Genomic DNA, 12,353 nt, shown 5'->3' with positions numbered 1-12,353 from the left:
TGCAGGGAGGGTCTACCAAACACATTCCACTTCTTAATAGACTTCACTGTGCTTCTAGGCATCGATAAAGCCTTTGACATTTTTTTGTATCAATCTCCTGACATATGTCTGCCCACTTTATCCCTGGAGATCCCAGTGACTGTGCCTTAACACCCATAGTTGATTGTTTGCTTCAATAGCACTACTAGGAACTGAAATGCTCCAGGAAAGCTCTTTTCATCATGCAGAACTACCCAAAATGACCACAGCAAATCACAGTTGAAAGTCAAATGGCTGTGTGCAATTGAGGTGATGATTAGCTACACCCGATTTATGTTACAAGTCATTTTTAGGAGGGGGAAGTGATCCTTTTTCCAACTCCAAGACTGTTTTTTATTACATATTTCCAAACTAGTTAAAGCGTTGTTTTTTCACTCACCTTAGGAAAAATTCTAGTTGTGTGTAAAGGAATCTAAGTAGTGACCTGCGTGCTATGATTTCAGCATGACAGTCATTTAACGCAAGACCGCGGTCACTCATGTACTCTCCATTAATACATTTTGTTCCAGTAGAAACACTGATGACCTGGGCATCCTTCACATCCGTTCCTAAGGAACAAACTTAAGGTTAATTCCCAGATTTAAAAACAAAGATTCCAAAATACCCATTACACGGAGACAGAAGTGTGTTACTGGCAAGATCACCAGGTCAAAAAATAAATAAAAATTAAAAGCAGAAAGTGAATACATCCATTACATGAATTCGTTTTTTTGGCTTTGAATACACTTTAACCACTTAAGACCCGGACCTTTAGGCAGCTAAAGGACCCGGACAGTTTTTGAGATTCGGCACTGTGTCGCTTTAACGGACAATTGCGCGGTCGTAAGACGTGGCTCCCAAACAAAATTGGCGTCCTTTTTTCCCCACAAATAGAGATTTCTTTTGGTGGTATTTGATCACCTCTGCGGTTTTTATTTTTTGCGCTATAAACAAAAATAGAGCGACAATTTTGAAAAAAATGTAATGTTTTTTACTTTTTTCTATAATAAATATCCCCCCAAAAAAATATAAAACATTTTTTTCCCCTCAGTTTAGGCCGATACGTATTCTACCTATTTTTAGTAAAAAATAAATAAAAAAATGCAATAAGCATTTATCGATTGGTTTGCGCAAAGTTTATAGTGTTTACAAAAAAGGGGATAGTTTTATTGCATTTTTATAAAAAAAATTTTTTTACTACTAATGGCGGCGATCAGCGATTTTTTTCGTGACTGCGACATTATGGCGGACACTTCGGACAATTTTGACACATTTTTGGGACCATTGTCATCTTCACAGCAAAAAATGCATTTAAAATGCATTTTTTACTGTGAAAATGACAGTTGCAGTTTGGGAGTTAACCACAAGGGGGCCCTGAAGGGGTTATGTGTGACCTCATGTGTGTTTACAACTGTAGGGGGGTGTGGCTGTAGGTGTGACGATTATAAAAGGGAACACACGATCGATGATGCCGCCACAGTGAAGAACGGGAAAGCTGTGTTTACACATAGCTCTCCCCGTTCTTCAGCTCCGGGAACCGATCGTGGGACTCCAGCGGCGATCGGGTCCGCGAGTCCTGCGGCCACGGAGCTTGGGTCGCGTGCCATTCTGCCGACGTATATCGTCGGTAGGGGGTCCTTAAGTGGTTAATAGTCTGACAAATGTTTTTGTCCATTAAATGGTCTTCACCTTCATATTTAAAACCAACATAAAAATATTGCGTGACCATAGTATGTGTTGACTCAAAACTATTTAAAACCTCTGGAAAAAGTTAGCTGAAAACTAAGCTCAAGTTTTCTACTACAAGTTTTGTCTACTGCACCAACAAAAAAACAAATCGCAACTGGGAGTGGGTTTTAAATCCTTAACCTAGCAGCATGGTGCAGACTGATATTAAACAGTTTGTATATCCATTTCCTGAAAATGGCCAAACCCTCTCAATCACCCAAATATACAAATTATGTACCTGTTGTCATGACTACACCAGCCAAGACTTTCCGCCGCGCATGCGGGGATGTGAAATTATCTGTTAATTCACTGAACTTATCTACAACCAAACGCGAAACAGCATCAGCCAAAACCTACAAGCAAGGAAAGATAAAAAGTACAGTTATTGATATGAATTTTGCACAAGCATATATTTTAAGTAAAAGCCAACATTTAGAAATGCAGGATTCTATATTTATAATAGCTCAGGCTAAATATGTAGAATTGTCTGGATATTAAAATAATTTTGTTTCCTGAATTTCATCTTTAAAATAAAAAGTTAGATGACACATACTTGACATGTAAAATGCGATGTGTAAATCCTTGCCTTCCCTTTGTTTTAAAATTTTACTTTTAACAGTGGACAGCACTGTGGCTTAGTGGCTAGCACTTCCACCGTACAGGACTGGGGTGACCAGTTCAAATCCTGGAGGGGACACTCTTTGCATGAAGCTTGCTTGTTATTTGCTCTCTGGAGATTTGTGGGTTTCCTCTGGATACTCCAGTTTCTTCCCACATTTTAAAAACATGCTGGTATGTTAAGGAGATTGTGAAAAAGTTTGAATTTCATTTAGTTAAAAGGTGTTGTAAACCCTTAGGTTTTTCACCTTAAAGGGGTTGTAAAGGTAAAAAAAAATCCCCTAAATAGCTTCCTTTACCTTAGTGCATCCTTCGATTTTGCCTTTAAATGTCCTTATTTCTTCTGAGAAATCCTCACTTCCTGTTCTTCTGTCTGTAACTACACACAGTAATGCAAGGTTTTCTCCCTGGTGTGGACAAAGCCTCTTGAGGGGGGAGGGGGCGAGCAGGCAAGTCAGGACGCTCTCTATTTGCAGATAGAGAAAGGAGCTGTGTGTTAGTGGGCGTCCCGACACTCCTGCTCGCCCCCTTAAGAATGCTTTCTCCACACCAGGGAGAAAGCCTTGCATTACTGTGTGTAGTTACAGACAGAAGAACAGGAAGTGAGGATTTCTCAGAAGAAATAAGGACATTTAAAAGCAAAATGAAAGGATGAGGTAAGTGAAGGAGGACTGCACTAAGGTAAAGGAAGCCATTTAGGGAAAAAATGTTTTACCTTTACAACCCCTTTAATGCATAGAAGGCATTAAAGTGAAAAAAACGCCGTCAGTCAGCCCCTCTTTTACTTACCTGAGCCCCATAATTCCAGCGATGGGAACAAGCACACCAGCTCCAGCCGGTGTCTCATGTCCCGATTGGATAGATTGATAGCAGTGCAACCATTGGCTCCCGCTGCTGTCAAATCCAATTACGTGGGCGAAGCAGAGTCCTGCTGTGTGCGTTACAGATGAATCAGCAGGACACGAGAGTGCGCCCACACGTGTGTCCCGTAGGAGATCGCTTCTCTGACGGTACACTCGAGAAGAAGGAGCCAGGAGCACCCCAAAAGAGGAGGATCGGAGCCACTCTGCATAACTGCCTTCCTGGTTATCCTCTTCTGGTTGACCTGCACACAAGATTATATCTTAGGACTCCTTTCACACCGAGGCAGTTTTCAGGCATTTTAGCGTTACAAATAACCTCTACAAAGCCCCTGAAAACTGCCTCCCAATCAGTGCAATGAGTGCTTTTAAACTCGGGAGGTGCCCTTGCGGGGCGTTAAAAAAAGTCCCGCAAACAGCATCTTTGGGGCGGCTTGGAAGCGCTCCCAAAACGCCCCAGCCCATTAAAATGAATGGGCAGCACTTCCAAAGCGCCCGGAAACATGTTTTTCCTTTTTGACCTAAAAAAACACCACGCAAGCTCCCGAAAAGGGCCACTGCATCAATTGTCTGGGTTATAACAATTCCTGTAATAAATAGGTGTACCTATAGAAAGATTCTGCTTTCAAAAATGGGACTCCAAATCCTTGGTGCCAAACCTGCATCTCTTTGGCATGGCCCTCAGCAATCTGCAGTAAGAACATCGATTAGGGTAAGAGCATTGCTCTCTACTAGCCTCATATAACACGTTTCCAGTTTCATATGGTCTTCTGAAGCACATACCATAAACTCTGACCCTCATTTGCTCCATCTTGATCTGCAGTTTCAAACAGTCTTAAGCATTACATGCACTGAACATTATTTGTGGCCCTTTGGTTATTTCAGGGGCTGCTTTTTTAGCTGTTGACAATCACTTCTCTATAAACCAGTTACAAAAAAAAATAAAGTCATGTACAGTATTACTGGTTTAAAAAAAAAAAAAAAACACTTTGTAGATATACAGGTCAGGTGGAAATGTACACCCCATGGAAATTGGCTTTTTAAACCATTAAAGGGCCAACAATTCCTTTGACTGCTAAGTTGCATGAGGCTCAGCAATGTCATTACTGACTGCTCACTGTCATCCTTGATAGAAGCTATGACATGAGGAAACATAGCTCTGCCTCTACCAAGATGGCCACCAGCCCAGATACACTGTGCAGAACAGGACAGTGAAGTGGATAGCTGGTCAAGTGTACTGGGAAACCTGTACTGTGCAATACCCTCCCATGTTCGCCTTACTTGAAAACCTAGTTATAATTTGGGGTGGTAGGCATTCTTTTATAGCTTGCTCACTGGATTTGGTGTGGGGGCACTTTGGGTGCCTTCAGCTGCCATTGTGCTCTTGCTGGGCTTCTAATGTGTCCCTGCACCATTAGGAAAAAAAAACTGTACAGCTCTGACTAAAGTCGAAAAATTCTCCTTGCTCTAGGTGCAGGTCAGTTACATACCACCTGAAGCCTGACTGGAATACTCACGGATGTTACTAGGATATTGCAAAGTGAGGCCTAGTCGTTACTGCTCACCACCACCTCCACAGGTAAAGAAAAAACCCTGGCTTGTATCGAGTATAAAGTTCCCCTAAATGCTTTTGGAAAATCCAACAAATTTTAAGATAAGATCTGTTATAGAACTATATGCCTTATTTTAGGTTTAGGTTTTTTTCGGTTTCTGCTATATTATATGTAAAAACACATACGGTTTCTCTATATAATGATATTTTGGTATGCTAAAGACAGTCATACTTTATGTTGAATACTAAAATGTTTATATACAGTATTGTAATATTTGCTGTTTTACAATATCTGTAAACAGTTTGTACACAAAAAAATTTTGCAATTGTTTTGACTTTTGATCAATGTATGGCTTGCAACATTATAATACTTCTGTTAAAACACCGATACACCTCTTGTAGATTTCTCTAGTGTGGATTTATCCTGAAATATTTCCATCTCAGCCAATTTCCCATGGTTTGTATATTTACATTGTTTTCTACTGTTACCCAAAACCTAAGTTTACAGAATGAGCAGACATAACACTTCTCATTTATATCGATTTAGTTTACATATTTAAGTAGTGAGTCTATAGTATAAAAAATAAAATAAAAAGGAAGGAAGGAGGCCTACACATTGCTGAATTCAATATCTACCTGAAATGTTTGAGCAGTGAAATTGTAAAAATACCTTCCCTTGGTAGTGAAAGCAAACATTTGGATGTCTTCCTCGGGGGTGCTTAATATGCAGTGCTATGGAAATTCTTAGAAACTCAAAAAGCATGTTTAATGGATGGGCCCATCTACTTTCAACATTAAGTAACAAAATGCAATAATGAATTGGTAGGTTGTGTAAAAGTGTTAAATGTTCAGGTTGTATGCAATGAGTAAAACAGTAAAAGCCTTAGTACTTCCTCTTACCTGAGGTAAATGCAGTTGAAGTCCTTCACTTGGAATAGGCTGTCGGGAGGGGGTCTGATCCAGCTGCAAGTTAAAGAGTAATGCCAAAGCTGACTGAGCAGCCCGTGCTTTAGCAAGCTTCTTGTTTCTTCCAGAACCCTCAAATGTCTGATTGTCCACCGTGACTGACATGACAAAGTTCTTAGCATGACTTTCCCCACTTTCTGAGACAAAGTCATACTTCAGACCAGGCCGCAGTTCATTTAAAATCATTACAGGATTCTTTCCACTTGCTGGTGGAAAAAGAGATGGGGTGGGAAGGGGAGACTGGACTAGATTACCAGATACAACCACTGTCATGCTGTAGTCAATTGATGAATTAAAAGTTTCGTTTCCATTAGATCCCAAGAAAAATGCATGGTCAGACTGTTCTGGCTTCTCAAATCCATTAAACAGTGTGTCAGCAAAGTCAGCTTGGTCAGAAGTGAAATCAGTGTTTACAGGCAGCGTTCTCCCCATAGCAATGTGGGCCTCTGACGCATTTGGAAACTGAACAAAGGACCGTAAAGCCTTTTCAGCTGCATGAAGCTTGGCTTTCTTCTTTGTTGGCCCTGAACCCTCAAAAGCTTGTCCATTAACATCAACAGTCATGATAAAAACAGGTGCATGGACTGGTCCAGACTGAGAGAGAAGTTTATACTGCAAGCCAGGCTTTATTTCATTCAGCTGCATGAGAGCGTTCTTTGGCAACACAGGTCCTGGAGTTTTCTTCCTCTTCTTTGGACGGAACTTGGAATGTCCATTATTGCCTTCCTCCAATGGTCTTTTTCTGTTGCTTCCCTCACCCCCATTGGAGAGATGGGCCCCCTCCCCGGTAGTTTGGCCATTCCCATCCTTTGCTGATACTCCATCCACGTTACGATTTTCTTTAACATCTGTGCTGCTTGAACCTGTGGTGCCCAGAAAGAGTAACTTACAACGCCTTCGTTGCAGGATCTTGTAAATGCAAAATTTATCTATCTTTGTCACTGGTTCAGTGATGTGTGGTCACAGAATACCTACTCATGGCAAATATTAGTTGCCATTTAACATTCAACCAATATCTAACAAAAGATTAAACTTTACATCTTTGAACACTTTCATTGTTCTCTGTAAGAAGCCATTTCACATACAAATTCTGTAAGGAGTCTATACTGACAGCAGGTAAAACTTACCAATAAGTTAAATTTAAAAACATAAAAACTAGGATTGGGAAAACTCAATCATACTGAAAAAGAACTGAAAATAAAGTTTAACTAAGTTTGCCAGTTTTCTTTATATAAAATCACAGTAAATAAGGCAAGTGACAAGAAAATAGAAACCACTTTGGAAATGATCTAATTAAATGTAATCGCTTACAGCAAAAATTGTAATCTGAAAGATCGACATTTTGTAAATAACATTAGGAGAAAACTGAAGGGGGAAATGTTTGACAGATAAATGAAACTTTGAGGTCCTCTTTCACTTAATAAATCTGACTAACAGAAACCAAGTGTTCCAAACCCTGGAACAATTCTCCTATTAGAGCAAACACACACCACTTAACTCAGCTAACAAAGCTGACGGAATGGTTGCTAAATTTTCATTTATAACATCCTCCAGCAAAAGCTCGATAGGTTACTCCTTTCGGCGCTCAACAGACCAAAGAGAAAAGAAAAAACAAAAACAAAAAAAGAAAAACTTTGAAATGAGAAAATATCACTGCTGATTTAAATCTTAGACATGTTCTTTGCTTCTTGGGTCTTGTTTAAATAGTTATCCTTTGTCGTACCAACTCTCATACAGAACTGGAATAAAGGGAGAATTTGACTGACTGCTAAATAACAGTACTTGGCTAGTAAAGCTATAAAATTCTCATGATCAGAATTCAAATAATAAAAAAAACAAAAAAAACACATCCAACCTTATTCAAGAGAGAAAAAAAAAATGATGATTATCTAAAAAAATTATTTTGTGCAAGGAAGATTAACAAACCATAATATTTTCTGTGGGTACATGAGTATTAAACTAAATGTAGTATATTGGTGGATTGGAGAGCTTTAAAAGAAACTTGCCAAGATAGATATGTCAACTGCTGTTACTGAGGCAAAGGTTAAAGTTTACTATGAAGTTTGATCATTGTTGGCCTGTCAACTGTTTCAATGCACACTTACCTTCAAAAGGAGTGAAATGTGGGAGGTCAGGCAATTGAGACAAAGAAACTGTCCCTAACATTTCAATTGAAATGTCAGGCTCAGGCAATGGATGCAACCTCTGGAGGGGAGGTATAAATAAGCTCTAGTTAAAGGGGTTGTAAAGGTTTGTTTTTATTTTCTAAATAGGTTACTTTAAGCTAGTGCATTGTTGGTTCGCTTACCTTTTCCTTCAATTTCCCTTCTAAATGTTTTTTTTCTTTGTTTTCTTTGTCTGAATTTCTCACTTCCTGTTCTTCCTCAGTAAGCTGTTCAGTAAGCTGTTCTAAATGATTTTCCACCCCTCGGATGATGGTGGAAAGCTTACGGAGGAGAAACAGGAAGTGAGAAATTCAAACAAAGAAAAAAAAAAACATTCAGAAGTGAAATCAAAGGAAAAGGCAAGTAAACAAACAATGCAGTAGCTTAAAAAAAACTATTTAGAAAATAAAACACGAACATTTACAACCCCTTTAAAGCAGTAAAAACCACAGCTGAAAAAAACCCCACACCTGTAAGGCAATTGCATAATGTGCTAGAATGTGCATACTAGCACAATATGAAATGCTTACCTTGGAATGAAGCCTTCCAGCAGTGTGACGTCACCGATGAGAGGGCCATCTTACCTTAGCCTTTCTTCCGGGTATGCGTGCTCTGGCTGTGCGATTGGCCGCATCCGCTATGACGCCACTCCTGCGCACGGGAGCCCTTGGTTTCAACACAAAGCTCTGAAGGTCCAGCAAAGTATGCCAGACCTTAAGAGTGCATGTGCTGGTGACATCACAGGCTGCATCCAGGGTGACAGCAGAGGGCAGTCTGTTTTACCATAGCTAGTAGGAATTGGTCACATTGCCACGACAAGCCACTATTTACATATACACAAGTAGCACACGCCTTAATCCAATCTCCATTGAAAGGCAGATGCCGATTGTCCAAGAATAGGATGGGAGGTGAGAAAGTCGTGGAACTACCTTGTTCTGGTTGCAACAGCTGCAGTATGTGCTAAATAAAAACGGGAAGACTGAACACGTATTCTTCCATTGCACATGGAATGTACCAACATTTTACAGAGTTCAGTTGGCAAATAAAGCTGAAGCCCAAATTTTTGCTAGGTTGTAAAATGTGTTGGCTTAAAATGATTTAGGTCCATCCAGGAGAATGCCACCTTATGGACATATCCTTTAATTTACAACAGTTTTATGGAGCACAACTATTGCTATGCTCCCAGCACTCTAGGCGAGACCCTGTCTTCTCACACATCTTTGCTGCCCCTCCTCTGTCGTTTATTTACAGAATTCTTTGTAGATTTTAAATGTAATTCCATTATACAAATTGCTCTGCGACTGGGCAGCAGAAGAGGGGGGGGGGGGTTGGAACAGAGGCTCCAGCATCAAAGTGCTAACATACAAGGATAGCTATGCTCCTGGAGCCCGGTAAAAATATCAATTGTGAATTAAAGAGAGATCCATGAGGTGGGCACGCACCTCATTGGACGTAAATCGGTTAAGTATAAAAAAATCACTGCCAGCCCCTCTGTTTTACCAAGCCATAACACACTGTGCACGTTTGTGTAAAACGATGCCTGAAGTTACTACATCTACAATCACCTCTGGCTGCACTCCTCCCATCTAAGGGCTACAGCGGGAGGGGCTGAGATCCCCTCTGCCATTAGCCAGGGAGGTCACGTGATCTTTGCTGGCTGCTTAGCACCTCCCGCTGTAGACCTTAGATTGGAGGAGGAGAGCGGATGGAGGTCACGTGACCAGCCAGATCAGGAATAAGGTAATTACAGGCATCGTTTTACACAAACAGGTACACAGTGTGTTATGGCTTAATAAAACAAGGGGCTGGCAGTAATATTCATTTAACTTTACTGCCAGCTACTAGTAGTAGTTGGAAAAAGGGGGGGGGGGGGGGAGACATGGATCACTCACTCACACACACACACACAGTAGATGACAGGGAGGGAGAGGGGAGAGCAGCGCATGACGAAGGCACAAACTGGTAACGGTAATCATGGATCAGCAGTGATTTTTTATAGCTTATAAAAGGGGCAGATTAAACAGCACAGTGCTTGTGCTGTCTAATCTGCTATAATTGAACAGGATCTATTTTTTAGGGTTACAACCACTTTAAACCATATTAATCTAGAACATTCTACACGTGGCTGAATTCCTGGAGTTCAGCTTTTAGCTTATAGTATAAAAACAATAAATGTATCCAAAATAGTTCATGAAGAAAATAATGATAAATCAAGAACACCAACTGTAAAAATCTGCACAGCTTTGTCCAGAAGTAGAGCATAAATGTTTAAAATAACATGAGAAGCAGCCCTAAAAAAGGAACATTTTTTAAATAAAACTGCTAGAAGCTGTTAAAGTATAGAAATGTCTAAAGGCAAATTTTTTATTTCGTTTTTGATGTGTGAGGAGGGATTAGAACACTTTTTTAATACCGTCTCTGCTGCCATTTGGGAGAAAACCCCATTTGTTTATCAATGAAAGTAGAAGTGAAAGAAAACCCCAAATTTTGGGCTGCCGCCAGAACAGGAAGAAATATGCCAATGGGCATTCTGGTCACCTTAGTGACAACCAGGGACTCTCTCACTTCCTGTTTGGGCTATAGGACAGTAACAAAATGAAATCTCCCCAATGGGACAGAGGGTAGATAAAAAAACAGTCTAAAAAAAAAACAAATAGCCTTCAATTCTAAATTGATGTCACAACAGCAGGGTATTACAGATTGCCAAGGTCAAAAGTTAGGACCTAGCAAGCAGGGTCTGAGCTTGCCTCACATCCTGAATCCTACCCATTCTTAGTGGCCCATTACTATTATGAGCTGCCTCAGAAGTGAGGGGGTGCTGAAGCTTGTACATCAAGACATCAGAACAGCTGTCAAATTAGTTGTAACATGGTTTTTGGAGGCTGCTACAGGTATGTGTGTACACCTCTTTAGGTGCCCACACTTTATGCATAAATATAGAAGTTTATTTCTGTAGCAGTCGCTTTAAAGGGGTTGTAAAGGTTCGTATTTTATCATCCAAATAGGTTCCTTTAAGCTAGTGCATTGTTGGTTCACTTACCCTTTCCTTCGATTTCCCTTCTAAATGTTTTTTTCTTTGTCTGAATTTCTCACTTCCTGTTTCTTATCAGTAAGCTTGCCCCCATCAGCCGAGCCATTCTGGCTGGGGTTAGTCAGCCAGAACAGCTTACTGAGGAGGAACAGGAAGTGAGAAATTCAGACAAAGAAAATAAAAAAATTAGAAGGGAAATCGAAGGAAAAAGGTAAGTGAACCAACAATGCACTAGCCTAAAGGATAAGAAATTAAAGCTGCGATGCGTTGCACTAGTGATATCTCATATTAATGATCAATAATAAAGTGATTCTAAGTGAGAAGGGGATTATATAAAATAATCGACAGAGGTCAGCTGTGAGCGTATGTGTACCCAAGGTAGAAAAACTGATATAACCGTAATTGCTAATTCTATGAATATTACGCAAATACACTAATGCTGTAAATAAATATTCATTGGATGAATGATTAATGATGTTCCAATAAACAAACAAATAGTCTATTTGAGGTAAAAATAGCCGTGACTTCAAGACGAATTAACACCCAAGAAGAAGTGCCAAGAGATTTGTAATAAGAGGTGGAGGAACTTTATCTAATCTCCTTACCGACTTGCGTGGATCTCTTATTATGGAGATCATTCGCCTGTGGCTGTTAACCCTGGTCCCTGCCCAGGGTCTCTCAATGGTTACTGTGCTATTTCTTCCACGTGGGGACTCCTTGCTAGATCTCCCGAATGTAGGCAACCCATGTAAAAATATTTTTTTTTTCCAGGTGATTTGCAATTCTTATTTGTTTCAGTGTGTGTATCTTGCATATATAGTTGCAGCAGCTGTTGCACGTCACTTTTTGTCTTTGTATCATTATTTTTAAATATTTTCTTGTTTGTTCACTTCATATACGCAGTATTTTCCTTACACACTAGCTTAAAGGAACCTATTTAAAAAATAAAAAAAACGAACTTTTACAACCCCTTTAATGCATTCTAAGGGTTCATGGATATAACCACTGTTTTTAGGATACAGATAAGAGACTAATAAAAGGCTGTTCTAGAAATATTCCAATATAGTTTCTAGCCAAACCAGTAAACACAAGTACAATAGGAATAAAAAAAAAGTACTTCTGAAAAAAACAGCAATGGTTAGTGGAAAGTAGTTAAAAAGGAATTTACCGTATTTATCGGCATATAACACGCACAATCGTATAACACGCCCCCTAACTTTAAGAGGGAAGTTTCAGGAAAAAAAGCCCCCTGCGTATAACACACAGGCACAGTTTACCCTCTATTTTCAGGGTAAAAAAGTGAGTGTTATACACCAATAAATACAGTACATGCTTTTAAAAAAATGTTAGTTTTTAGGAATTAAGGTAAATGTGCAAGTATACGCAAAATAAAAGTATATACTAGTATATGCAAT

General features: G+C 39.7%; 1 protein-coding gene across 1 annotated transcript in view; it reads right to left on the bottom strand.

Annotated features, from left to right (window-relative positions):
• The window catches only part of ADARB1 (adenosine deaminase RNA specific B1), a 159,448-nt gene that overhangs the window by 22,361 nt on the left and 124,734 nt on the right, over positions 1-12,353 (bottom strand). Inside the window, exons 5-7 of the mRNA XM_040357421.1 lie at positions 5,677-6,605; positions 1,985-2,099; positions 419-587 (exon numbers count right to left, since the gene is read on the bottom strand). Of these exons, the coding sequence (XP_040213355.1) occupies positions 419-587; positions 1,985-2,099; positions 5,677-6,605 (1,213 nt within the window). The remainder of the gene's footprint in view (positions 1-418; positions 588-1,984; positions 2,100-5,676; positions 6,606-12,353) is intronic.

The sequence above is a fragment of the Rana temporaria genome, chromosome 6 (genome assembly GCF_905171775.1).
Source record: "Rana temporaria chromosome 6, aRanTem1.1, whole genome shotgun sequence".
NCBI lineage: Eukaryota > Metazoa > Chordata > Amphibia > Anura > Ranidae > Rana > Rana temporaria.
Note: the sequence above shows the minus strand (reverse complement) of the source record. Positions and strands in the feature narration are given on the sequence as shown.